Consider the following 27,980-nt stretch of genomic DNA (forward strand, 5'->3'; position numbering starts at 1 on the left):
CGCACAGCCTAGCGTGCAATCACGACTCTGGTCGATAAGGCAGAAATACCGAAAAAAAAAAAAAACTGGTCAGGAGGGTGAACTTCTCGACGGGTTCAAGAGGAAGAAAAAAAAAAGAGAAACAATAGGAAAAAAAAGGATGGGGCATCAAACGAGGTCGAGTGCTGGAAAAGAGCGATAAGCAGCGGAGTCATTCCCTCATTCACGCAATAGCCCCTCCCCCCCCCGTCCCATGGCTGAAGTGGGCTTTGGAGAGTTTGGGCACCAGGCTGACAACAACAAAAAAAACCTTCTCAGTCACACTCCCAAAGTCATTACCCATACGATGATCGACAACACCACAATCGCCGCCGAACACGCACCGACACCGATCTTAACTAGAGTAATAAGAGGGGGATAAAGTTAATTCGACTGATTCTTCCTGCTTTGCTTTCGAGTTAGGGTCTCGCGGAAGTGGGATCGTCGCGGAGGTTGTGTTATAGTGTTTTACACTTCTCCACGACAGTTTTTACTTCATGGAGGAGGAGATGTAACATTTTCCTCACGCTTTCATGATTCCATGGAGGGACATGGATTAATGATACTCGACACCGTCAGGACGCCAATATATTTGCCTGGCCCTTCATCTTCTTCTGTCAAAAGTGTGAATTGACGCATGACTCATCTACACCGTTCAATGTTCTGCACTGTTCCCGATTGAGCACCTGCGAGCTTCCGAATCGAGGGGGGGGGGGACGTATCCACCAAATGCCGGCCATCCAGCTGCGCATAAGACAAACAACTGCGATGTGCATCCAATGTTCCAACCACGGAAAGGAGTAAGGATAGGCGAGTGAGAGAGGGGGGTGGCGGGGGGAACGTACAACCGAAAAGTGTAATGTATCCAAACTTCTGAGAGTCGGATGCCGTCACCTGTGGGGTGTACATGCCTCTCGTATCATTCGCGCCACGCTTTCTGCAATCCATTCCGGCCCCTCCTCCCCCTCTCTTCCGCGTGCCCTCCCCCCTCCCCTCCCACTACCACCATCACCCCTGCCCACGACGTCTTCTCAATGTCCGCCACCGGCATCCCGTGTGTCACTTGAACGTGTTCCGGTTTGCTGATGTCGCCCGCTCCTTCTCTCGCTCTGGTATCGTCAGGAGGATATTTTTCGTCACCTCCATGATGTGTTTGAAACGGTCTGGCCCGAGTTGAATTCCTCCCCACCAACGTGTCACAACCACAATGTAGCCATCGACCTGTAGCTGATCCAGCAGAAACATCATCTTGATGGATGCGCCACTCTCCCCGTCGTCGTCGCTGTCCTGGTGTAGCAAGCCGTTCGCATCAGTGAAGCGGTAGGCGTAGATTGTAGGGTGCGCTGCGCAGGCAATTTTTTTGATTGAGCGCAGATGCCGCACTACCTCGCCCACCTCGTCGGTGGAGTGAACAGGGGCCATGTGGGCCACAAACTGCGATCGGCGGTCTACAATCACCTCGCCTGACCAAATATCGATACGTGTCTCTTGCCTGTACTCTTCCCCTAACTGCAGTTGGTCTTCCCCCTCCTTTATCCCAGTCCGTCGCGCCTCTTCGGTCCTCTCCTTCAATTCCTTCAACTCCTCAGCCACGCTCTGGGCCAAGGGAATGAGGAGCGCCAGCATCGGAGCCCCGAGTGAGAGCTCATCGCGCATGCGGCGGTTCACCTTCGCAGAGAAGGCGCTGCTCATCTGCGAATTGGGGCTAGAGAGAAGGTACAGCTGCGGGTAGCTCTCCTCTGGATACCCACGTGGGGGGAGTGTGATTTGCAGTTCGAAGTGAAACGGCAGGTGCACAACGACTGAGTCTGGGGTGCCCTCATACCCCTCGCACTCGTCGCTGAACATGCTCAAGATCATCTCAATCTCCTCTTGATTGGTGGACATGGTTCTGAGGAGTGCAGCACCTGTGTCCTGTTTCTATACACCAACGTGTTCTCCCCGTTGTGGTTTCGTTCAGTTATGCTTACCGGTGTACGAAAGCGACCATTAAAAAAAAAAGAGAGGGGGGGGGGTCGTACCGGTGGAAGCAGCCCCTGTTCAGGGGATATTCACCATGGTGTGGATGTGAGCGAATATGCCATACACTCACATACACACATGCACAAGATACAAAAAAAAGGGGGGGTGAAAAGACCAACACGAATGCAGCACACAGATCAAGTAGAGAAATACGTTTCTCAAGTCAAGACGGTAAGCCTTGACAGTGAGAGTGGAGGAGGGAAAGGAGAGGGGGAAAGACGAGGGGATAGCGGAAGGGAGGAGGGGGAGGGGGGGGGCAACATGCATGGGGTACCGAGTCATTCTCTTCTTGTTATTGCCACCAGAGAATGAACTCGATCTCAGGAAGTCCCTTCAAGACACGCATCTCCACAAGCATGCCCTCTGTGAACAATTTTTCTGTTTGTTCTCTTCGCTTATGCGAAAAATGAGGCGCTGTGGCCACGCCAGCCAACACCGACAAATACAATGGGGGGTGACACAAACAGCTGATGTGAAATACCATGGAGTGGCAAGAGTGAGAGGTGTGTGGGGCAGGGGGGGGGAGGGAGGAGGTGAACATCGCGCATAAGTGCCGCCGGCGGAGAGATCACATCTTTGTCGAGCTCGTACCTTTCCCACTCTCCGTCATCTCTAGCACATCATCTACCTTGCTCTCTAGTCCCAGCACCGAAGATGAGAGGTGGTTCAGGACGGTGGCCATCTCCGTCTGAAAAGTGGCCTGCGCTGGGATGGAGAGCGCTAACAGCTGTTTGAGCTCGCCCACGCTGTTGCGGAGCTCGTCCTGGCCTGCTTTCAGCTCGTGTATCGCCGCGCGCAACTCCTTATCCACCGCGAAGGCGCCTGAGGGGGAAGACGGGAGAAAAGCGCTGTCGACACGCTTCTCCAAGGACGGGATGCCACTGGAGCTGGCTTTTTCTTGCAGTCTAGAGCTCACCCCGACGGATTCACCGGTGGACCGTGGCAGATGAGCAAGCTGCGGCGCCTGGGTGAAGAGTTCACTAGGGATCGGCAAATGATTGTAGAGATACCAAGCCCGCTTCATTGCGTACTCGGTCCGAGCTGGTTGGTGGCTACAGCGGGCCATTAAGTTTCGCGTTGTGATGCTTGCTCGGTATTTTCGAGGGATCGACTGCACGTTCGGGTCGCGCAAGAATCTTCGGTTCACCACCTCGCCCACAACCTCCGGCACCAGAACATCCTCAGCCTTGTCGGATACGCCGTGAGGATAGTGGTAGTAGCCTTCACCAGTGAAGATAAGCAGTGATCTGGGCTCCATTACAACACTCTGCAGTGGGACCTTCTTGCCGATGTCACCCTCAGTGAACTTGAAAGTGTCGTTGTAGTGGTTCATCGGCTGGCTCTCGTACAGCGGCTGCTTTGGATAAAAGCTCATCAGACAAGGCGAGGCCAAGGAGAGTACAGTCACCATTGGCACGTAGATGGGACCGTCGCAGTGCGGACCGATGCCCTCGCCTTGTTGGTACTCATGAATGCGCACGCTATTCGGAAATGTGGTGGGCGTGAAGAGCCCATCGTAGACTTGCATGTCGATACACTCTTGGACCCATGGCGGCATATTTGCATCGCTCACGAAGCTTTTTTGACAGGTCTCGCACATGGTGCAGCCCCACTCCTGGCACGTGCGCTTGGTCAGCTTCGACTTCAGTTCTTGGGGTGTCTCCTTCACAAACTTGAGCATCTGCGTCTCCTCGGCCGCTGAGATGTAGTCGGGTATGTAATAAATTCCCGGGATCGTGCCCACGGCATATTGAGCCAGGTCAATGTGCAACGCAGAAGGCTTGCCGACAGAGCCAGCGAGATGAGACGCCGCCTCTTTTTCCCGGCGTCGTTCGGCACGCCGCACATGCGAGTCAGCATGCAGATGCTCTGGGAATACCTGGGCAAAAACGCACTGCAGCTCCGCATTGGGCACAAACGGCGTTTTGGCGGCGGAGGCATCCCACGGGGAGAGCTTTGCCGCGTTGAATTGACCGCTCGCTTTTGGACACAACTCCCCCAGTGCGTCTTGGTCGCCGACAAATTCCGTTGAAGGGACACCAGACGCGCCCATGACGGGAGCGCCGCTTTTACTTCGCTGCGAAGGAAGCAGCGAGGGGAAGTCGGTGTTGCGATTCCTTCGGCGCCACACTCCAACTAGAGAGAAGGTTGTGTAATCAGAAGACTTGGCCGTCACCCGCTTCACCATTCCGGTGATGTCAAACGTGAGGCCGTACTGAGGCACCACAGTGTCTGTCGGCTGGTAGCTGTAGCTTTCCAGGTGACAGGTGAAGGCAGTGCCGGTGGCCCCTGCGTCGAGGACTTGCAGCTTGCCAATTCCGTAGCCGAGCCCGTTCGCCGGGCGGTAGTACACAAAATGATCGTGGTCCACGAACAGCTCACCTTGGAGATCCTCGGTCATCACCAGCCACGGGCCGTAGATGTCGCGCACGAAGTCTACACCAACAGTGCTTTCCGTGACAATGTCATTGGCCAGATCAGCGGGATCGACTGTGTCAGAGAACTCGGCAGTACTGAAGTTGGGGGTGGAGTGGTGGAAGCCCTTCGCCCTCATTTCAGCACCGATCCCAGCCGTGGTGCCCGCATTGGTGGAAGACACGGATGGGGTGCTTGTGATGTGCCGGCGCTGATGTAGCAGTTGCTGAACGGCATCTGACGCGCACAAATAAGCAATACGGCGTCGCCGTTGCTGGACAACTCGAAGGCACCGCATTTCTGCTTTGGGTGAACAAACGTTGATGACCTGCACGACTTGACGAAGCGAACGAGGCACAACGTCGAGTGTTCCGTATAACAGTGCTGCCGGCGCTGTCCTGTCCGTGTCACTTTGCAGAGGTGCGCCACAGGAATGGAGTTGCCACCTCGCCCTTGCGACACCCAAGACGGAACGATCTGGAGGTTCCGCTGTCGTGGAGAGAGCAGAGGAGGCCACTCCAAATGCAGCGATGGGCGCTTCTCACCTCACCAGTGAACTTCCGAGGCTGCACAAAAAAAAAAATAGGGGGATTCTTTTAGATTAAAATCCTGCGTTTTCTTCTTCCCGCAACTGGAGCCGGCAGGTATACTGTGTCCCCATCCAAAACTGCAGAACGCAGAGCGAGACAGGGGCGGAGGGGAGAGGCGTGTTGAAGATACAGCTAGAGGGCGTGGCAGCACCAAAAACGTTTAGCTCCTTCGCACTATATGAAGAGAGGCACGGAAAGAGTGTCACGGCGGACGTAGACCTGTGAGATGGGATGTATCCTGTTGGGCGGTGAACGAAGGAAAGCGGCACGGGGGGAGGAAGAGGGGGGGGGTGAACAGTGTAGCATGCAACAGCACCAACCCCTTCCGTGTGTATATATATTTCTTCACTCTTGGGAAAAGGGGTCACATCCTTGGGCACCACTGCTCATGCGAGGCAATGGTGCTTAGCGAGGAGGGGAAAGAAGTGTCTCCGCAAAGAGTTGGGCTAATCCCCCGTTTCTCCCGCACGTCATCTGAAGAAGTCTGCGCATGCTCGCGCGAATGCTGTCGTTACGATAACGCATATGATGTAATCCACACACCACAGCGAAACTAAAACTGCGCAACTGCACCCCCCAAAAAAAAAAAACAAAGAAAACAAAGGGAAGTAAAAAAACAAAAATACTGAGGTCGACAGAAGCAGCTCCACCGCGCCGGATCACGATTCCACAGTGATTCATGCATCCTTCCACAGCGGGACCAGGGGGAACGGTGGGGGTGAAAAGGAGGGGTAAAAAAAGGTGAGAGAATCGCTTCCAGACGTTCATGCGCGGCTCAATTACAAGCACACAACAAATGACCCCGCGTAGCCCCCTTTCGAATACAACATGAAAAAAAAAACGGAAAGAAAAAGGGCCAAGGACTACCGAGATGACGCAACGTTGATGGAGCTCCACATGCACACCGCATCGCGGAAGCGCTGTAGCACTGCAGCTTGCTCCGCGATAAACCCGCATGGTAGTCCAGCGGCGTCAAGATCGGGTTGGTGTGAGCATGGCAGGGCGACGCTCAGATACTTCATCAAAACGATGTACTCGGGGTGGTGCTGAGCGATCTCTTTAGCCTCGTCGTTTAAAGCTGAGCGCATGCTACAGACCTCTGAGGATATGTGCGTGACACCAGTGCAGGAATGCCCCAGCCCCACTGAGGGACCATCTGCGCACGCGCGTGCACCATCGCCGTGCGGCGCGGTTGCTACCCAGCCGTAACAGAAGACACGGCCGTTCTCGAAGCGCTCGTCGACGTCAACGGTGAGATCCAAGCCTTCGCCGTCCCTGTCCATCACCTCGAATGCGTTACCCACATCCTCATCCACCCCTGCACAACTAAGCACTAATGCCCGCCGCGGAACATCCACCCCCTGAACTTCACCGAACGCCTCCAGAAGCGTCAGACGTACCCACGGGAAGGAGGCGCTCGCTGCATCGTACTGGACACGCACTGCCGTGAAACCAGGTGGAGAGGGCAACTCGTCGTAGGAGTGCACTCCATTTTCGAGGGCATAGCGATCACGAGGCGAGCTGCACAGCATAAAGTCTCGCAGCTGTGTCAAAGAACACGGAAATACCAATGAAAGAACCACTAAAGGTGGGCTAGCGGCTTCGGTGGTCCACGGAATATACTTTGCGAAGACGTCACCGTACCGCAAAGTCCCTGGGCTTTCCAGCGCGCGATCACCTTCGGCGCAGTGCACCTTGTACAGAAAATGCAACAAGGGCTCTTTGTCCAGTGCCACCATATTGCTAGAGTTCTGGCGGCGCTGCTGCGCCTCGCACAGGGACCGAAGACGATCCATGCGGCGCTCCATCCATCTCGACACACCCGACAAGAACTCCGCGGCAGCGCTTCTCTTCTGAAGCGAAAGGTACCATCGGCTAACACAGATGGACGGCAGGGCTACGGTGGGCTTGAACAGCATGTATTGCGAAACGCGGACTCTGTCTGCACTGCGGGAAACGGCAACGGCAATGACGCCGAACACACGGACTTGCATGTGCTGACAATGGCTGTCAGGATGCACGCCACGATAGCAGCTATTCGTATTGTCTGCGGAGACCCACACATACGTTGCTGCAGGCACGCTAGGCGCATGAAAACCGTACCGACTGCTCTCTGGTTGGGTCAACTCCGCCTCCGTGCACTCCAGAGCCATGTCCCATGGACACTGAAACAAATCGCCTGCATCGAACTGGTAGTGGCGCAGCTGACCTGCAGCGGGCACCGCTACGTGAACCGATGTGGTGGGTTTGTGGCGGACTGTCTGGTGAAATCCACCCGACGAAGCACCAATGTTGAGGACCCGCACCAGCTCCGGGTCAATCACCGGAGCTAGTGCCGGACTCCGCAGCACAGCTGAAAAGGTGTCGAGACGGCAGTGGAGCGACGTGCTGACGCGCATCGCCATGATCAGCGGGTCATTTGAGCGCAACGGCTCCGGCAATGTTCGCAACTCCGCATACTCCAATCCCCCAGCCTCGCGCCGCGTATGCCAGCCATGGGACCGCGCAAGCGAGCTAAGGAGCTGAATCAGGGGATCCAGGCTTCTCGCGGTGGCGGGTTGCCTCGGGGACATGGAAGTGTGCGGACAGCGATCCCTTGCAGGGCTGCTCTTCATCCCTGATGGCGGCGATGAGCCCCGTTGCTCAGCTGCCAGGGGCTGCACGGGAGGTGGAAAGTCGGTTGACAGCGAGGCCATGGAACCCACTGCGTCCAACTTGGTTGAAGGTGAGCTGACCGTTTCCTTGGCTAAAGGTCCCTCCATTGTGGGCGCCGCAGGCGATGGGGTTGGATCGCAATATCCTTTGGCAGGAGATGGTGTCGATACAACTTCTTCCTCGGCAATCAATGATAGCGCCAAAGGACTATCTGCAACTGCTATTTGTGACTCTAGCGGTTGTGTCGCCTGCAGCTCTTCAGTTGAGAGCGCACTTGGACTGCTCAACGTACAATTCGCTGCCCGCGCTGCTGCTCCTGCTGATTCGGCGAGCGCTGCCAACCTCCTCATCTTGTTTGTATTCTCTGACACAGCTGCAGCAATCACCCACTTGGGAATGTGACCAGCTGGATCGACGCAGCAGTAGTTCATGACGCGCAACCCCCCTTGACAGGCGGGGTCCTCAAAGGCCATGTATCCAAAACAGTGAATAAAGCCGCGGACGAGCGGTTTGCCCTTTTCAAGAGTTGGAGCTGCCGTTGCGTCCACCTCCGGCGCAGTCACGCTGTTCTGCAAATATATTCTCCGCTCGGTGTCTGACGCCCCTCCGCATCCTTGACGGGACTGTGAACATGCGCTGGTAGCCAGAGCGCCGTCGGGTGCGAAAGCGCAGCCTAGCTTGAAACCAGAGGATACACGTCTGAGCTGCTCTTGCGTTGTGAACACCGCTGCCGACCAGACGCAAAAGTCACGTGGAGCAACCAGCCATGGAGAAGGCGATGCGTAGGACGCGTACACAAGTGTGGTGCACCCGCGCTGCTCCAGGGTGCGCAATTCATTCAAAGTGGGGTCACACAGCCGCATAGAAGCCTCATCCTTCAGTACGTGGTGAAAAGAATCGAGGTCGGCATTCACAACAAACTGCGTCCTATAGCACTTCTGGGGAAGTCCCAGCGTCGGGTTGGGAGGGAGTTCAGACACAATATACCCATCTTTACTAGAAAGTTGCCTCCACGAAAGGTGCTCCAAGTCAGAGAGTGCAAAAAGCGATTTTAGCAGCGGCAGCGCGGCCTCGACATCCGCATCGGGGGAGACGAACATGAGGGAGGGGCGGTGCACCTTTTCGTACCGTTGTTGTTCTTTTTATATCTTCACTGCGCGGGTATGACCACCTTAACGAGCCAAAGCACTTTGCGTCATCGAAAAAAAAACGACGAAAGTCCGGGGAGCAGAACCGGGTGATAAGAGAGAAAATCGGGGTTGGGGGGAGGGGGGACGGCACAGCACAGCAGTAGTGAAATAAACAACATATATAGTATATATGGAGACTCACCGCGCTAATGAATGGGCGCAGAATCTCGGTTATCGCACTGGCGTTGGGTTTTGCAGAAACGGGGCGAGGGAGAAGGGAAATATGTGGGCACAGGATCACCGGTATTCATCACCGATCAATGGGACAAGGAGAGACAGGCCTCAAATGTCGCTGGTGTTTGCTCATCATGCGTTCACATGAGTGCCGCGAGGATCATTAGGGAGAGGCTCAGCAAATACGACCGATACCCTCTCTTGGATCGGGGCATGGAGTATACCCACTGCGTGGCGTGACGTCCTCGTGACGGACACTGTGGCTCACGTAAAACATCAATCAATGAGAGAGGAAGGAGCTGACCTCTAGAGCTTCAGGTGGTGGTGGCGGTGGTGTGGTAAAAATTAGAAATGTATTTTTGGGGGGTATACGTGTGTTTTTTTCCTGACGATTTGAATTACCTGAACTGTGAACAGCAGCAGCACCATACGTGTCTGCGTCAGCGGTGCCTCCTCTCCACCTCCCTTCCAGCACAAAGGGCCATCATTCGCACGCGCACACATATGCAGAGCGTGCACGTGAAGATAAGCTCGTCTGTTGGGATCGCCCAGCGTGGGCTTACTCTTAGTGCTCACGACTGTCGCCGCAGACGCTTGTAGTTCTCATAGGAGCGGCCTATCTTCGACGCAGCACGGTGGCGGGCACTACCCGAGGATGGTTCTGTCCTACCGGAGGCATGAGCGCTACGAGGCATCTCACGAAGGAGACCGTCCAGCCTGCCCTGCTCCTCAAGGGACATTTGAGCACGGTAACGCGGCGCCTGCCACTCTGGGTACGACGGCTCCCATTCGCTCTTCCGCATGGGTATATCGAAGTCCGCAGCCGTGGCACCGGGATTCGTATGCTCGTATGGCGAGCGGCGAAGCGCACGACGTGTGGCAGGTTCGGTTATCGGTGTCGAGGTAGTTTGCCTCTCAGGGCCTGAAGAGGCCGCGCTCCTTGACGAAGCTGCAGTCGATTGGCGCTTGTCTTGCCGGAGAACGTACTGAATTCGTAGCTTGAACTGGGCATTCTGAAGGCGTCGCTCGACAAACGTTGCGGGTTTGCCCATAGTTCGGGCGACTTGCCGCACAGTGGCACCCCCGCGGATCATGCGGTAGATGGTGAGATCATCCTCAAAGGTGAAGAACCTGTTATGACTGAACGGGTGATTCGCGGGGTTGTTCATCTCTCCGGAGAACGTGTCGCTGCTGGTCATCATCGCCTGCCAATCCAGCGACGTCTTCATCGACCAGGAAGAGTCATCACCGCTAGCAAAGTCGTCAGGCACTCGGCGCCGGCGCATGACAGCCTTGCGAGTATAGCGACTAGCACTGGTGGCGGCTTCACCTCCTTGCTGCCGAGAAACGCCCTCTGCTGAGCCGGCGTCGGCATCGTAGGCGCCTTGCAAAATGCCGCTCGACTGGATTAGCTCATATGCCGTATTAATTACCTTCATCCGATTGTCGTCACCACTGCTCAGATCGGGGTGGTGGAGCCTTGCCATCTCGAGGTACTGCCGCCGGACATCGTCCACGCCGGGTCGATTTGATGCCGGTGCTCGTGGATTGTACGTCAGACCGAGCACCTTGAACGCAGCGACAACGTCCTCAATTACGGGTGCACGGCGGAAACACGTTCGGGTGAACATGATGAACGGTACACCGCTCCAAGTGGCCAAGACTGTTTGGAGTTACAGGCGTAAAGCTGCACAAGGTTGAAAAAATGGCGGGGAAAGAGCGAATTTTTTTTTTTGGGGGGGAGGGGGGGGGGGGGGGAAGGAGGGGAGAGAGTGGGAATGCCCCGCTGTCAAACGTAAGCGCAAGCACAGTACACACAGTGGAATGACGCCACAAGGGTGAACGCGGACACAGCTGCGAAGCGGATGCGCAGCCTCCCCTGCACGCCAGCAGAGCTGTATCCAGTGTAGTGTGAGAGAATGAAAATGCACCCGTTTCAAATACAAGCAGGTGCAACAAGACGAGATACCGGAATAATAGAGAATGTACAGTGAGTAGAAAGTAGAGGGCTATAAACCGCCACAACTTGTTTGCTCTTGGCTCTCTCAACAAGAAGTGAAGAAGGGACGAGGAGGAAGAGAAGGAAGGGAAGAGGGGGGCGATGTGTCCACTGCAACCGAAAGACAGTTGTTTCCGAGATAAAAAAAGTAACACACACCCGCGTGCGCGCACTCCCCCCCCCCCTACCCCCTCCCCTCTGCCACTACTCCTCCTGATGTTTAAGCTGCTGGAACCTGACAGCCTCCCACCCTGTGGAAGATTTTTTTTTTTGCACCAGCCTCCGTGGTGCTTGGTGCAAGGCTGCCCCTTGAGCCTCAGCCTCTGGTGGGGAGAGGGGCACTGTCTTGTGAACCTAAGGTCGGAGAACAGCCCCGTTCGACTTCTTGAGTCCTCAGACTCGAGCTCGTTTTGTTTGTGGACAAGAGATGTTTGTGAGGTTCCTTCTCTCCTTCCGGCCCACCCCCCACTCCGTTGGGGTTTGGCTCGATGCTTACAACATGAAAATTCGATAAGGACGAGCCAGCTGATGATGATAGTAGGGTGGGGCAGATGTCGCATGAACACCACAAAATCGAAGAAAAACATAGAAACACGGAGGCTAGGCGGGGGCAGGGCGGGTGTCCAAACATCAAAAAAGAGAAGATGAAAGTGAAAAGGAGGAAGAGAAGAGGGGGGAGAGACAATAACACACTATATATGCAATATATGTACACAAACATGTAAAATATATATATATATCCAGCAAAAACACCACAGATAACACCGGAGACACCAACCGCCAAACTGCGCAAAAAAAAAACGGAAGAAGGCACAACTGAAAAACAAAAAAGAGAGCAAAAAAGAGAGAGGCACTTGAACGTTCTGTGGAACCAAAAAAAAATAGAACAGGACAGGTGGTGGTGGGGAGACGTGTGGGCTATCTGTGTGTTTGCGCGTGGATGACAGGATGGGTGGAAAGTGAAGGAGTATGAGGGATCAACAAGCACAGTGAATCATGCAAGTATAGACCACTATTCATGCGCAGACGTGCGCACACACATCACACACACGCACACACGAGGTAGAGAGCTGGCTCAGACGCGCATATCGGAAAACTAAATATAAATATATATACATATGTAGAGTGAGGGGGGGGGGGGGGAGGAGGGAGAACACGTGCTGATGTTGTGTGTATGGGTGAAAGAAAGTGAATCCGATTGAAACAAAAACAGATGACGGCACCAGCAAATCGAGAGAGAAACGAGAGCCTTGGTACTGCAGTGAGATGATCCCGCAATGGTGTGTTTGTGTGCTACTTAATCACCACACCCAAGCATTCATTGCATGATCCCTCTTTCCGCAACTATCCAGACGTGGCTTCATCTTTTTTTTTTGAATTCGGATTCCGGTTCCCCTTTAAAGTTTTGCATATGAAGCTCTGCCACCTCCGTGTGGGTGTGTGTCCTCTTGGCCTGCCTCGTGTGTCTCCCGACTCTCCTTTTGCGGATTACTTGGACTTGCCCCCGATCTCTTTTTTTGAGGGGGTAGGGAAGGTGACAAGATACAGCGCAACACGAAGAGAGAGATCCAAAGACAAAACTGGAGACCCCCTTAACAACAACAACCGCAAAAAAAAAAAGAGCGGTTAGACAATACTTCGCGTTCATCCTCCCACCCGCTCTTCTTTTTTTTTCAGAGTTTCTCTGAGAGTAGAAGTCCTTCTCGCCAAAGACCTGAAAATCGCCCTAAATACGCTCTTGCCAACGACCGCAGCCCAGGTTCAACACAAGTTGGACGCTGTGTTTTCTGTCACACCGTCGAGGTGGGGTATAGGGGGAGCGCGGGCGGGGGGCGGGGGGGGGGGGAGAGATCAAAACAGGGATTAGGAAGGTGTACGAACACAATGACTCTCTCTTATGATAACGTACATACACATATATAACAATAAGCACGACGCGAAGGAGTCATTACAAGCCAATATATAAAGACAGCTGAAAAACGAGGTAAAAGTAAATATACTCGTTACGGAGGAGCAGACGCATTTGGAAAACAACAAAAAAAAAGACACGCGCTAAAACCAATACAACCACCCCCTACAAGGGAGAAAAGAGTTCAAAACATACGCGCATAAAAATACGCGACGAAAACATACAACCAGAATAGAACGTACAAAATCACACACACTCACAAAAAAAAAAGGCGTCCAAGACGGACACCGCGAGCGCAAACGCACCCTCACCAGTGGCACTAACGGCCCCCCCCCCCCCCTCTCCCCCTCCCACTCCCATACACACACACACACACACACACACACACACACGAAAAAAAAAAAACGAGATCAAGCCATAGCACCATTCCCCGCCTCTGTTGAATCTTCTCTGTTGGAGGACAAGTTATCGTTTCTTCCGTCGCAGACGCAAACGCACATGCGTGATGTGGCCACAGGGACGAGCACATTCACAAAAAAAAGGGAGCGATAACAACAAAAAACATATCCACAGGAAAGAGAAAGAGGGGGGGGGGTCAAGGCAGACACAGAGATAGCCCAACATGGATCAAAGGCTCAAAAGCAGAGAGGCGTCAAAACAAAACGTCGGTCTAAAAGTTTTTTGGTTGCCTATAGACAAAAATGAGTGTGTTCGAGGGAGGGGGGGGGAGGGGGAATGCGAAAAAAAAAAAACAGGACTGGAGAACATCAAGTGAATTACGAGCCGTGATCGGCTTTAGTGGGGGACTGAAATATACATAGGATAAAACACGGTTGGCAAAGAGCAGGAGCGAGAGAACGTTTTTTTTTGCGAATTTTCCAATGCCAAAACAAAGGTGTAAAAAAATATATAAAATGAAAAGAGAGCGCGAGCAGCACATGCGCATGCACGTCTCCATCGTGAGAGCAGGGTGTACGTCGGTACGGTTGCGAGAAAAGACAAGAAGATAGACAAGAGGAAGCCCAACAGACTTCAAATAAAAATAAATAACGAAACAGCCGCTAGGCACCGCACCAATTCTCTTGCTCCGTATGTGACGCCGGTTCTCCTCTCGTTGTACGCCACCCCTCTCCCATGTGAAAAGCGCACCTTTTTTTTTTGTTTAACTCGCGCCTTAAGGTCGGTGAATAGAAAACACTGCAAGTAGGCGGATAAAACACAAGTCACGCAGCCACCTATAAGCGCACATGTTGGAGCTGCACGAATCCACAAACACCGGATGCCAGTCGCCAATTTCTTCCATGACGAACAACACACAACGACTCTAAGGCTCTCCCCCACTGTTCATAACACCACTTGGGATAAGACGGGGCGCCGCGTACGCCCAGAAAGGTGCCATGGATCTCTTGCCCCCTCTCTAGTACTTGTTTTTTTTTTCCTCTTTCCACCTTCCCAATCAGTTGTAAATGTGACGGGAGGGTTTAACCAATTCATGTGGACCCGTGCAGAAACTTGTGGTTCGGAATGCAGGGCATCCCCCCCCCCTTGGAAGTGTGCATACATCTAAGCTTGATGTTTCCCGTAGACAAATTCCCCCGCTGCAGCTCCGCCCGGTGATCGCACCGGTATGCAAGAGAAGACGCTGGCCGAGGGGGGGGGGAAACAATTTAAAATACGGATCCGTTGCCCCACCACACATGCTGAGAGAGCGTTCTAATCGGAGCCCCATGCCACTCGAAGAGGAGGAGGAGGTGGCAGCTTTTATCGAACAGCCAAGCCCAGTCTAATTGCGATGACTCCTCAGGTTACAGAGAGAGAGAATGCAACACAGACAGAGATTGTTTGTCTGGTGAAGATACAACCAACCCCCTTTCGAAGAAAACCTGTTTGAGGAGCTGTGGCACTGAGCCTGTGCGCGTGGTGGAGTAATGACCTGTTCTGGACACATACTTTTGCCTGCGAGATAAAATCAGCTCTCTCAGTGTCTCTGTGTGTGTGTGTGTGTGTGTATCCTTATAGTCGTCCGATAAGCATTGTGCACAAACTTGGACGACATTGTTTTTCGCAACTTGTTCATTCAGATGTTTTTTGTATTTCTCCTTCTTTTGCTCCACCGTGTTCTTCAACCACGACTCAACCTCTACATGCGTAGACAGAGGGACACACCCCACACGCTTCTGGTGCACCACGGCTACCTCATTGTTGTCTAGGTGCAGGCGTCTCTGCAATCAAGTGAGGCCATGGGTCTAAATCGCCCTTCTTGTCGATCCTTCGCCACATTCTCGGATTTTTTTTCTGTCCGGCACACGCCAGGAAAACCCGCACGCAGCACACGCTTCGGATCCGGATGGACAGCTATCCTTTTTTTTTCTGTTCAAGCGCCCAGACAATCGCACATGTCGTACAGATAAAAGAGAACCACAACTGTGAACGTCATCAGATCTCAACGGGAAGAACGCCCCCATAGCCTCAGGGCATGAACTCCCCCCCCCCCCTCCTTTAAAGAGACTGCACTGTACCTGTACTTGATGCCTCCTCTTCTCCTCCCCCTTCAAACTTTTCCACACCATGTCTAGTGTGACTTCGGATGCTCCTGTCACATTTCTGGGACACTAACTGCACAAGCCCACTCAGCCGCATAGGACAGGCACATGTTTACGCCCGATTAGGGGTCATCGGCTTGTGTCTTCGCCCACTACTCACTGACCTCTGCTTCCCTCGCTTCCATGGAGCGCACCACCACAGGCACGCGCAGCAGCGCGTCACCATGGCCTGCACAGTTGTGCGCCGTGAGGGAAACAAAAATAGTTCAGAATCCGCGCTGTCCTCTTGGGGAAAGGAGTGAAAAAGAGGGCGTGCCTCAGTGCTCTGCCCGCACGCGCCGCGACATGTCGAACACTGTCACGAGTCCGCGGCAGCGCTGCCATCAAGACCTCTCATGCGTCCGCACGTCTTTCATGGAAAAGAGTGGGAGGTTGTGGTCGGTAACAGAAGAGACCGGGGCGTGCATGTGTGGGTGTTTGGGGGGGCAGCGCACAGACAGCGCATCCGCGCATCGCTCTCAGGACCCGGAAAGGGTGGAGGGCAGCGACGCGCACCGGTCAGATGTGCGTCGTCACGTCCTCCCGTGCGAGATCGTAACCTCGAGCGCAGGGTGCTCCGAGCCTCGACCTCTTCCCGCAGGGCCCGCGTAGCAACGTCGGGGAGAGGTCGGGCACAACGCCGCGCGGACCGCTGTCACGGCAACGCCGGGTGGAGTAGACGGCCTGGTGGGGAGGAGGAGGCCACACGGCTAGCGCGGTGTCAGCCGCCGCCACACCGTCTGCCTGCTCTCTCCCCTCCCCCTCTCCTTCCTCTCTTCCCCCTCCCAATTCCCCACCCCACCAGTGGTCTCGGTGGCCCGTTGGGTAACTCGGCGTGAGACGCTTCCTCGGGCCGCCTCGTCAACTCGGCGTACACGTGTTCACGGGTGTGGGGCGGCTGTCGTCGACGGCGCCTCGAGAGAACAAGTCGCGCGTCTCAGACGCCGGACGCCAACGTTCCCCAATGTGAGAACTCATTCTGTTAGTTGTTCTCATGCAACCGTTTTTTTTCCTGATCCCGGTGATCTGTGGGCGACACAAAGACACAGAGGAACCGCTGATGGGGAAGGGGGGAGTGGGGAAGTACGAGGCAGGGCAGAGTATCGCACGGAAGAAAACAAAAAGATACACGGAAAACGACAAGTCGACACAGTCGCAACACACACACACAGCACGAAAAAAAAAAAACGGGGGGAGTGAGAGACTCCTGTAGAGGAAAATGGGCATCCGAGCCAAAAGTGAGCTGTACAGGCGAAGAAGCGAAAATAATGAAGAGCCAAAAGAGGACGGACTCACATGAGAATTCTAAATATCGTAAGCGTAGGTTGTGGTTATAGCTTTGTGTTTGTCTGTGTGCATGTGTGTATTTTCCTCCCGGTTGGGGATGGTCAAAGTGACCACGAGCAGCAGCAGCAGCAACAAACAAGGAAAAGGAAACAGGAACACGGAGGTGGGCACGAGGTACAATAGCGCTCCTCCTCCCCTTTAATAAAACGACAAGAAGAAGTGAACGAGGGAACCTGTACAGACGACCCTGGATAATTAGAAAAAGGACAAAAACAGGATGGGAGGGCGGAACTAGGTTACAGGCCAAATTCAATGAGACATGACCTCCACGGTGAGCAGCACACATGAAGCGATAACGTCGGAGGAGAAGGGATGGGGTAGGGTAGGGTGGGGTTAGAAGCACTCTGGGGAGGGGGGGGGGAGGAAGGAAGGAAGGGGGATGCGAAAAAAGGGGGGTGCCGATATCCACCCATCACCGGGGGGCACACCAGGGTAAGAAAAGCGAAACGATACCTTGTCAAGATGCTCATGTTTGCTGGATGCAGTATATAATGTCGAGGAGCGGAGGCAACGGTGGCGTCAGCGTGGCCTTTTGAACATGAGCGATACAGCGTCAAGTGGGAGTTTTTTTTCGGTGTTCCAGGCTACGTGCTTTCCTATTCCTCTCTCACCACCACCACCACCACACACGTAAAAAAAAAACAGAACGTTATCAACTTTCCTTCCATCTCGCGCTTCCCCTATTTACAGCCCCCACGTCGGTAGTAGACACAGAAATGCATCACCGTCTATCGCCGCCATGGCACTGCTTTTTCTTCATGTTGCCCCACCCCCTCCCCTCTCCATCCTAGAATCCATGACAAACAGGCATCAACAAAAGAATTTCAGAGAGAACATCACCACGAAGGTGCCGAGTACACACACACACACAAAAAAAAAAAGAGGCGAACGAGTTCTAGAAAGTCAAAAGAAATATGGAAATAAAAACAGCTTCCACAAAAAAAAAATTCTTACCAAAGTGAGAAGAACCAAAAGGGTCGGACATGAGGAGGGGTTGGTGGGCAGGCAGAAAAAAAAGAGGGAAAATAAGAAAACACACCGGTAGAGCAGACACAAACACACGCACGCACCGACGCTCAGGGAAACACTCAAGTACACCTTATGCACCGTCTTGCGAGCAAACAATCCACGACAAAGGGGTGCCGCCCCCCTCTCCCCCCTTCAGCACAACCTGCGCGTCTCTGCAATCGTGCGCCCCTAGATAAAAGCACATCGCATTTTTCTGCGTGTACACCACCCCTCGTTGCGTTTTTCTTTTGGTGTGTGTGCGATTGTTGATTGTGGTTGTCGTTGCTCTATTCACGTGTGAGAATTCCTGAAGGCCAGTGCCTGGAAAGCGAACGCTTAGGGAGGGTATGAGTCCGTAGAGATGAAAGCGAATCCACACAGGCATGAAAAAAAGACTCAGTGGTGCGGCAACATAAAATAGTGGTGTAAACAGTGGTGTGATCGCACTAGTTTTGTAGGTGGAGAGTATCACGTTTATATAAAAAAAACAGAGCAGAAGAATGACGCCTGGCTTCGAGACTTTGGATAAACCCCTTAAAAACCCTGCACGATGCGCTGTTTCATGTCCACGTATAAATACTTGTCTGTTTAGAAGGCAAATCGTGAAAAAAAGAGGGTGGTCAAAAATAAAAGGAGGGTCAGTGTAGTGTTTGATCTATCGAAAACACCGAGAGTTGAAGATACAGAAAAGCGAAACGTACCGCTGTGAACCTGTCCCTACAGGGGGGGAGAGCGGGGGGGTTGGAGGCGGGTGAAACCAAAACGGTAAGACAACAATGGTCCTCAAAAGACACGCGCATGCACAAAATGAAAAAAAAAAGAAATATGCGGACATAGTGCTTTCTCTAAACAGGTGGTACACCACATGGCGGGGGGGGCGGTGGATCCGTCACATCTGACTTGAGATGCCGCTGCGTCGCCTACACCTTGGCACACACACACACACAATCAAAAAAGAAAAAGGAGCTGAAGCCTACACAATAGGCAGAATCAACAAAAAACGAAAGGGGAGAGCGCAGAAGCGCGGGGCACACGAGTTCCGGTGAGATTATACGGTAGGAGAGGAGGAAAAACACCCCCATCCACCCACTCAGTCACCCCGCCCCCCCCCACCCCACCCCCAGAAAAAAAGAGAGACAGTGAAGCGTTCATTTCCAAGCCCACTTCATTTTTCCACAGTCTTCTTCACTTTTTTCGTATTTGACTGAATCGCGTGTTCTATATACATTTTTTATAGCCTCCACCCCCACACGGTACGCCCCCTTTTTTACGTCATCAGAAGAGGGGCTTGCAAACACGGTTTCTGCTTTCTTCTCCTCACCTTATCTATAAATATATAAATAAATATAACCCCTGACGTTGCCCTCGAGTTGTGTGCATGTATGTGTGAGTGTGTGTGGAAGGGGAGGGGAAGGGGGAGGGAGTCATTAAACACCACATGCAGTAGGAACGAACAGCTTAGATATGAACACGTATGCACTCGGGAGGGAGATGTGGGGGGGGAGGGACAACAACGAAGAAGGGAGAGAACAAAATGTTGATCAGGATGGCGCCTGTCAACACAAAACGTACACACGCGGAAGGGGAGACAAAAAAAAGAACAAACGCGGTCAAACAAGTGTGGCTAATACACATTAGCCTCGTGGCCGTGTAAAAGGAGCGCTCGTCACTCTCGCGGCGCTCACAGGTTACCGCGGGGATTTACCACAGGATACAACAACGACACCTAAAGGGAAATAACTGCTGAACAGACTGAAAGGGATGAGTGCGCAAACATCGAAGACAAGTTTGGGCAAACGCGCATGGAGTACGGAAAGTGGTACGTGAGTCCCCCAAGTAGGAGCAGCTCACCAGGGACACGGTCGTGGCACGTTCAAAACATCATCGCTCAGAGAGCCTGGGCCCGATTCTTTTTTTTTGTGTGTGTGTGTGTTCGTATCACTGTCTTCCAACCACGCACTCATCTCTCCCGACAAGTTCTCGAAACCGCTCACCTTCTCACAATAGAGAGAAAAAAAAATCATTTTTGTTGTGTCTATTAATACATCGCGGCAGACGAGACCGGGTACGTAAAGACAACCTCGGCGCCCTCGTGTAGTGCCAGTTCGTCCACCAGTCGATCAACGAGGTTCTTGTCGCCAAAGACTTTCACCAGGAACGTGACGGCGCTGAGGTCGAGCAGCCACTCTGCATCGAGAAACTGAACAGGGACACCGAGTTCCGCAGCGAGTTTCCGCGCGTTAGCCAGCGACCTCAAATCGTGACTTCGGAGGTCCAACTTCGTCTCTTTGTCGAAGTCGCGCGCATGACGCAGCAAGCGCGGCACCGTCAGCATCTCCTCGGGGGAGAGGTAGTTCGGGTCCATGTTGTCTTCCGTGTAAAAGGTGATCGGCTTGGCAGTGGTGATGGCACTAACCAGACCCATATGTAGACCATTGTTGCCTGGGTACTGCGCTACGACCATGTCGCCAGTGAACGTTCGAAACGGAGCTATGAACCAGGCAGAGCCGAAACGGAAGTTCACCGAGGCGTAGCGGATCACAGCTGGGACGGCCGTCGCGCCAGAGGTAAGAGAGGAGGAGGCGGGGTGCGAGTGTGCACCGGTGACCGAAAACCCAGAGCGGACCGTTGAGTTTATCTCCTTTGTGTGTTGGCTACCAGATTCGCTACTCGCCTCGCTCACGCCATCATCGTTGCCGCTATCTGCCGTGGTACCGCTCTTGGTGGATGAGGTATCTAAGTGTTCCATATCGGGGGTGGGACAACTGGAACTAAACTTGCTGTCCATAGTCTTCACAGGAGCACCCTTGGTCACCTTCCTTCGCTGCTCTTTCTCCTGCGACATAGGCTCACTCTTCTTCTCCTTAGCCAAGACATTGTAGATGTAGCGAAAAGACTCTGCGGCACTATCGCGGTCCTTTTCTTCCAGAAGTGAGAATGCGTACGGGTCGTGGCGGTAGCTAGACGCCGATCGGATCCGCAGGTCTCGTGAGAGACTGGGGACATTGGAGGAAACAATGGTGGCCATGCTTCTTTGTTTTTGTGTGTGTGTGTGTGTGTGTGTGTGTGTGTGCGTGTGTATCTTTTCCTTTTTGCTGTGATAGTACAGGAGAGCGGCGGAGCAGCTCTGACACGCAGCAACTCGAGAGAACAGGGGGTCCCCAGAAATGGAATGAACCTATAAAATAGATTTCCCGCCCACCCGCCACGCCAGGGGGACGACGAAAAAAAAAAAGAAGGATCACAGGGGAAACCCAACAGAAAAAACGTATCCCATTGACGTGAGGGAGGGGAGGTCGAGCCAAGGACACAGAGAAAATCGAGAAGGGAAAGCAGGAGAAGTGGGAAAGGACGACCACATTAAGGCGCAGGGGAGTTCAGAGAAGGCGTCCATTTAACACACTCGGAATGCACGTTAGAACGGGAACAAGCAAGTATGAGCAGGTAGACGAGCGACACTGACACGACGTGCATCGCCTTTTGTCTGTGCGTGTGTGGGGAAGAGGGCGGGGGCGGGGAGTACCTGTGCTCGCTTGTAGTTGCATAGGTCAGGATAGAGAGTTTGCATTACCCTTAATTTTTTTTTGTAGTGCCTTTTTGTTTGTCCATTGATGTGCTCCAATGGCTTTGCTCGCTACGTGTGCAGTGTAGTATGTTTGAGGGGAGGGGCTGAGGAGGAGGAGGTCGTGGTGCAACACGTTTGGGGTACCCCCTCTCTCTCTCTTTCTCTCTCTTACAAAAGAGAGAGAACAAGGGCGCTGAAGTACAGGTTGCCTGCTATTATGGGGGTCCTCCAATAGTTCGTCTCCTCCGTTTTTGTGTGTTCACCCACACCAAATCCGTCAGAGGAAGCGGCGTTCATAGAATTGGAACACACACACACAGACAGGAACAGAAATAGTCAGCAGGGTGAGGGAGGGGACGGATCGGTGCAAAGCAGGCGAGGATCCCACACAACAACGTAAACAGGTGAGGAAGAAAGGGGGAGGGGGGAGAGGGGAAAAGAGAACTAAAATATCTGAGGAGTGTAACTCACAACGGTCGGTATTCAGGTGAATTGCCCCCTCGTGGTGGTGGGTTGAAACGACAGGGAAGAGGAAAAAGGGAGCGAGTGGGGACAGTGATGTTGGAAATGCATGCACAGAAAAAAACGGCAAAAAATGAAAGAGCAACAGTGAGTGTGGTATGCGTGTACAGGGAGGGAGGGGGGGAGGGAAAGGATTTCAAGAACAGCAAGAGAGCGTCCGCAAATTCACGGAAGGTCATCACCCCGGCCAGCTGACAGCAGACCCCCTCCCCCTCCCCCTCCAGGGTAGACCGGGTTCCCAGACCTACAACGAAGATGCGGGAAGGGTGACGTATTTATGTGCGCAAAGATTCGGCAATGCACTTCGAGAGTGCGGAGGTGCCTACACAAAACTGTCACTCATGGGGATTAGACCTCTCTGTCCACGCTTTTACGTGACTTTCGTATTTCAGTCGCTTGCGGATCCCTCAGTAGCCCCGCGCCCCGGCCCCCGCCCCCCTTGCCCCGCAACGCGCACGCTCTTCGTAGCCTTTCATCTCTCAGACAACGTTGCCACTTGAGGAGATTTCACAGAGGCGAAAAAAAGGTGCACGCGACGCGTACTGTTGGAAGCCTGTCTCGCGTGCGCATCACATCCCCCCGTTGTGGCATAAGACGATGAAACCAGACCCAAAAGAGTAGCCGTCGCGGACTTCGCAACACCTAGACACGATAGGCAGCGGCTGTGTCATACAAGACAGCAGCAGCATCCCGCAGCTCCGCCTTTGAGACCCCGTAGCGCTCAAAGTGGTGCACGAATGCGCCAACGTTGAGTTGCTCTTCGGCGCGACAGGCGGCATCCGCCAGCGCCTCGCCCACTGTGGGGGTGTGGCCGTACAGGGTGACGCTTTGGTCCGGCCGGCTGCTCGACAAGCTTGGACGCCACTCCTCTACGGGTGTAACAAAGAGCGACGTCATCGGGAACGGTGACGCGGCGCTGTCAGCCATCAGGTTGCGCAGCTCACGAATACCGTCTGTACTCGCCGCGACGCCGCGAAGGACCCATAAGCAGCTTCGGTTCTGCATGTAAAATGCGGAAACGTCCGTCTCGTGGGCAGGCGCTCCTTTGCCCTGTGAGGGGAAAGGGCCAAGTGCAGTCGAGGCAGTAAAGGTGTGTGTGGCCGTGCGAGCCGCCTCGCCAAGCGCGGCCGCCCACGTAAGGGAACCATTGCTCCTCTGTGGCGTCAATGAACCCATGAAAAACTTCATCACAGGGTCCAGCGAGAGGGACTCCACGACATCCATGGCAGTGGCGTACCGCTGCGGCGCGGTGCCTTCTACGACGGAGCGGAGCGAGCCGCTCCCTACGATGCCTTGGCGAGAGCCACTCCTCGGGCCGAGTATGCGATGCTTCGAGACATCCCTTTGGGGAGACGGGACTGTATAGAGAAGTTGCGGTAGATAAAGCGGCGTGAGCAGTTCGGTGATACGGTGGTTTATAAGCGGGAAGGAAACTTCGCCAGCGTCTTTGAAGCCGTGATTCGCCCGAGCGCCTTTTAGCTCCTCCGCGATGGCGTCATTAGAAGCGATGAAGATGCCATCTGCCAGGTCTCGCAGCGTGCTAGCCGCCATGAGAACATTATACCACTGCGTCACCACCTCCCCACAACGGAACGGCCACACGACGGAGTGCAGCAGGGTGGTGCGTGGGAACATCGTCTTTATCTCTTCCGCTACGAGGCAGCTGACACCAGAGCCGGTGCCGCCAGCGATGCTGTGAAGCACATGAAAAGTTGACACGGCAGTGCCATGTTGTTCACTCTCACGACGAAGACACTCTACGATCGCGTCGCGACGACTTTGTCCCTGCTGGTGATACCCAAAGGCCCAGTTATTGCCGCTACCTTCTCCGCGAGTCACACACTGCTGTGGCGCCAGCGAGTAGAAGCCTCTGGAAGCACACTGTGCTGCTTGGGGGTGCGAAGATGGGGGCGGTGTGTCAGATTTCAGGGGCCCGTTAACGCGCTTCATTGTGACGTCGATTACTTTGGGTTCCATATCCACCAAAACACACCGTGGTTGAGGCAACGAGGTGTCGACGGCTGCACGCTCCGACTCTTGTGCGTAGTGAGAGAGTGAGTAGTAGCGTTGGCGCCGGAGGCAGCGAGACGCATCGGGGGGCTCGCTTGACGGCACTGTCGCGGCGCCGGTCGGTGCCAAAGGTGGTTGTTGGCGCCCCATCCGCGGCACCTGCAGCGCTGGTCTGAAGTGCGTAGCCGAAACGCGCATCTGGTAGCCTTCATCGAGGCTCGCCTCCGCCTCGGATGCGATCGTGTCGAGAAACGTCGTGCCAACTTGATTGCCGCACTGCCCTACAAAAATATGCACAGTGGTCATTCTTGCACGACCGAGAATGACCTACACACGAGCCTTGCAAGGGGGGGGGAGGGAGGGAGGGAAGGAGGGGAGGGAACGGTACAGGGGGCGCGGTATGCAGAGACGGCACACCAAAAACGAAGCCGGAAAGATGTAACCAAAGAAAGACCTCAATGGGGTTTTATTTCTAGAGGTATTTGTGCTGATTCGTCCGTTTGTCCTTCGGTCTTCGATAATGAGCTCGGTCTAGGGACTTCCCAATACTAAAGTATCGAATCTTACAACGGGAAAGAAAACCAAAACGGTGATGGCACGAGTAAAACTCTCATGGTGGTTATATATGTATATCCCTTTCTATGACCACAGTTCAAGAAAAAGAAAAGGTGAATGTGTGCAAGCTGAACGACGGACAGGCTTCGTGTCAGACATATCTTCACGTTCCAGTGGAACTAATGCCTGGGCGCTTCCAGCCGGGCTCATGTGCCCCCCCCCCACCCCACTCTTTCCTCTTGAGAGAGAGCTGTGCGCCTCTTCGTTTTTGAAAGAAGCACGAGGGGGGAGGGGAAAGCACTCTACAAGAGCAATATCGCCCCTGGGTAACGTGCACGGTGTGATGGCCAACACGGAGTTCTTCACATATATATGAATAGATGGAAGGCTATTTGTGAGGAAAGAGGGTTGAAGTGACTCCCCGTATGAGAGACGGACAAAAAAAAACATTATGACAAAAAAATTGTCAACAAAGAGGACGTGAAGCGTTAAAGCGGCTGAGATGACTCCGGGTGGGTCTAGACAGGAAAAGTGGACAAAGAGCCTCATTCCGAGCTTCACGTACCGGCCCATGAGGGTGAATTTATTGGGTGCTCTTCGGTGCACGTGCCTCCTCCCGTCTACGCTAAAACCACCACCACCTCGCAGCAACATGACAGATGCGCTGCCTCCCACCCCCCCTTTTTTTTCGAGTGAGGAATTCCTTCACTTTAGAGACTCAATACTGACCCACACACCCTCACGTAGTGCAGATGACTAAAGCTGCTATGTAGATGTGTGTGTGTGTGCGAATGCCTCCCTCCGTCGTTGTCATCCTCCTCTTTCTGATCCGCCCCCCCCCCCGCCCTGCCTCTCTCTCTCCTCTCCTCTCCCAGGAAAGGAAAAAAAAATAATAGTAATAAGTCTATCCAAAACGACAGTTTTGGAGGAAGTGTGTGGGTGTGCGCCTTTCTCATCACACGACGTTACACAGCGGAGGGCACAACAAAGATCAAAAATAAAATATTATATATCATGTAAATATATATATATATATACCATGAAGACATGAACAAAGAGAGAGAGCTGAGGGAAAGGGGGGGGGAGGGGGAGGGGGGCTTGTGAGCACGAGTGCGTGAGGTGAAGAAGAAAAAAAGTACACAGAAAACACACACACACACAGACAGACTCAAATCATTACATCTTTCGGAGAAGGGAGGTACTCGGTGAAGGGAGGGTGCCACGAGCTCAGAAAAGTCAAAGTGACAAATCCAGGAGAGCGTACAGAACTCGTAACAGAGCATAACACGGCACAGGAACAACGGGGGAGACCTGCAGGCATAAGGCCTTTCACCACAACGACTTTGCAGATCACCCGCTGCTCACTGACTCGCTAGGCAGCTAGCTGGCACTGTCTTGCCACTTCTCTTTGGGGGTAGTGAAAACAGAGGTCTTGTGCAACACGACACGTCGATACCAAGATCACACCAATAGCCCACCATCAATGAAATGGGAGCCGCCCTCAGAATAACTTTGCTGCACAGCCAACTCCATCAGATCAAGGGAGAAAAGAACGGCTGAGCAACACCACGTGCGCATCAGGCAACCTCGTTGCATTCTGAACACCAAGACATCCTGCTCACGAAGCACCACCTTATCACCAACACACTCACACGCATTACATTCTGACGGAGGAGCACCCCCCCTCCCTCCCTCCCTCCCTCCATTTAAGAGCACCTGTGAGGAGTGCATCCTTTCCCTAGGGCAACTTATACTTTTTATTATTATTTAAGCTCAAGTCACCACAACCCATCGCCTTCGTCGACCTGATCTGTTTTGAACTTTACCAACCCCGCCACTGCCAGCGTCCACCGCACCTGCACTGTCCCCAGCCGCCAAACCGCTACAAGTAAACGCTGAAGCTAAAGTAACAGACTGCGTGCGCACCACGCGCGCGTCAGAGGTTCCCCTGGACGTGAGTCCGGAGCGCATCAAGCGCTCCACGCAGAACGCGAGGCCGATCATGATGAGCTCCGCAATCACGAGCGTACCGCGGTGCTCCCGCCGAAGAATCAGAAGGCGAGATTTGATGGCGTGTCGCAAGTAAAAGCGCGCTAGTGCAAGGCGAGCCCGGCCAAAAGCGGTCAACTTGCCTTCGCAGAGCGGATAGCAAAATTCATAATGGAGTACCGTGACATCACGCCGCAGGAACCAAACGGCGGTCACCAGGCTATCCATCTCGGGGTCGCCACCAAGACTGAAGGTGGAGGGATGATACGCCACATTCCGTGCAGCAAACTCCTGTGAGTCAAAGATATACGCAGTAAGCTGCACAGCGTTGCCGATGACGTAGTCTTCGCCTAAAAGACCCCACCTCTGCTGAAACGGTTTATTCTCGAGGACATCTTTTAGAACTCGCTTCGCTAACGCGATTTTTTGTGTCCTGACGTTGTCCATAAGCGTGTCGCAACCACGTAGGAAAGGCTCTTGCAGACATTCTTGATATGCTGAGGACCCATGCGCATCCGTTTCCGCTTCTGAAAGCGTCAGCTCATCTCGAAATGGATTTAGCAGGCTGCGCTGTGCGGAGTCCACCATCTCCAGCACCTCTCCACACAACTTGCAGAGCCGAAGCCCATTACATGGAGTCAAAAGAGAAAAAACATATTCTTGAGCCGTTAAAGTGTCGGGCAACCGCGTGATGTCCAAGAGTAGTGGAGAGGACAAGACCAGGAGAATAACAACAAGAGTGCGATTGATCCATAGACCACCCCTGAAAAGAGTCATTCTGCGTGGAAACAACAACAAAAAAGAACAAAAAACACAATATACGAATATCTAAATGTGGGTAAACAGCGTACCAGCGAGGGGGGACTACAACTGGGAGAGGCAGGGAGGAAAATTGAATAATACAACAAAAAGGGAAGACAGCCTAAGCCAATACCACACCGAAAATACCGCTGAAACCGTACAACGCAGCCGCACACCCGCAGAGGCAAGCAGCTCAGCACCAATGCACCAAATGTATAGATAAATATATATAAATATATATATATATATAATAAATATATGTAGGGAAGAACCAGAAAAGGAAATCGAGAAAAAATCGAGCAATCAACCCCCCCCAAAAAAAAGAAAACGAGCCACTTCTTCAAGGCCAAAGCTGTGGCTGTTCGGTGCTACAGAAAAGAAGGGGGTAAAAAAAAAGAGCATCAAGTGTGCAATACTCGAGCAAAAGGTAATGTAGCAGGGGAGAATTGGGGGGGGGGGGTAGACAAAGTGAAGGGAGGGGAGGGGAGGGTAGAAGAGGAAAACGGAAGTGCCGTGAATACGGAACAAAAAAAGGCGCTATGACGTAAAGAAAACACACACACACACAAAAAAAAGAAAACGACGAGGACGAAGTAGTTTCAGGAGTCGATGTGTCGATGGTTTAATCA

At 53.4% G+C, this 27,980-nt stretch overlaps 7 protein-coding genes across 7 annotated transcripts; all 7 read right to left on the reverse strand.

The window, feature by feature from the left end:
- Positions 1 to 1,077: 1,077 nt before the first annotated feature.
- On the reverse strand, positions 1,078 to 1,905 carry JKF63_00771 (uncharacterized protein; the record flags this gene model as incomplete). The annotated part of the gene is made up of 1 exon (XM_067896820.1): positions 1,078 to 1,905. One exon carries the CDS (start codon positions 1,903 to 1,905, stop codon positions 1,078 to 1,080), a length of 828 nt encoding a protein of 275 aa, XP_067752977.1.
- Positions 1,906 to 2,608: 703 nt separating this feature from the next.
- Positions 2,609 to 4,753, reverse strand: JKF63_00772 (uncharacterized protein; the record flags this gene model as incomplete). The annotated part of the gene is made up of 1 exon (XM_067896821.1): positions 2,609 to 4,753. One exon carries the CDS (start codon positions 4,751 to 4,753, stop codon positions 2,609 to 2,611), a length of 2,145 nt encoding a protein of 714 aa, XP_067752978.1.
- Positions 4,754 to 5,908: 1,155 nt separating this feature from the next.
- Positions 5,909 to 8,800, reverse strand: JKF63_00773 (uncharacterized protein; the record flags this gene model as incomplete). Its single annotated transcript, XM_067896822.1, has 1 exon — positions 5,909 to 8,800. One exon carries the CDS (start codon positions 8,798 to 8,800, stop codon positions 5,909 to 5,911), a length of 2,892 nt encoding a protein of 963 aa, XP_067752979.1.
- An 836-nt stretch (positions 8,801 to 9,636) lies between these two features.
- JKF63_00774 (uncharacterized protein) lies at positions 9,637 to 10,695 on the reverse strand (the record flags this gene model as incomplete). The annotated part of the gene is made up of 1 exon (XM_067896823.1): positions 9,637 to 10,695. The coding sequence occupies one exon, from the start codon at positions 10,693 to 10,695 to the stop codon at positions 9,637 to 9,639; it is 1,059 nt and encodes a 352-aa protein (XP_067752980.1).
- Positions 10,696 to 19,947: 9,252 nt separating this feature from the next.
- Positions 19,948 to 20,937, reverse strand: JKF63_00775 (uncharacterized protein; the record flags this gene model as incomplete). The annotated part of the gene is made up of 1 exon (XM_067896824.1): positions 19,948 to 20,937. One exon carries the CDS (start codon positions 20,935 to 20,937, stop codon positions 19,948 to 19,950), a length of 990 nt encoding a protein of 329 aa, XP_067752981.1.
- A 1,701-nt stretch (positions 20,938 to 22,638) lies between these two features.
- JKF63_00776 (uncharacterized protein) lies at positions 22,639 to 24,312 on the reverse strand (the record flags this gene model as incomplete). The annotated part of the gene is made up of 1 exon (XM_067896825.1): positions 22,639 to 24,312. The coding sequence occupies one exon, from the start codon at positions 24,310 to 24,312 to the stop codon at positions 22,639 to 22,641; it is 1,674 nt and encodes a 557-aa protein (XP_067752982.1).
- Positions 24,313 to 26,334: 2,022 nt separating this feature from the next.
- On the reverse strand, positions 26,335 to 27,138 carry JKF63_00777 (uncharacterized protein; the record flags this gene model as incomplete). Its single annotated transcript, XM_067896826.1, has 1 exon — positions 26,335 to 27,138. The coding sequence occupies one exon, from the start codon at positions 27,136 to 27,138 to the stop codon at positions 26,335 to 26,337; it is 804 nt and encodes a 267-aa protein (XP_067752983.1).
- Positions 27,139 to 27,980: the final 842 nt, after the last annotated feature.

This window comes from Porcisia hertigi, chromosome 36 (genome assembly GCF_017918235.1).
Source record: "Porcisia hertigi strain C119 chromosome 36, whole genome shotgun sequence".
NCBI classification, from domain to species: Eukaryota; Euglenozoa; class Kinetoplastea; order Trypanosomatida; family Trypanosomatidae; genus Porcisia; species Porcisia hertigi.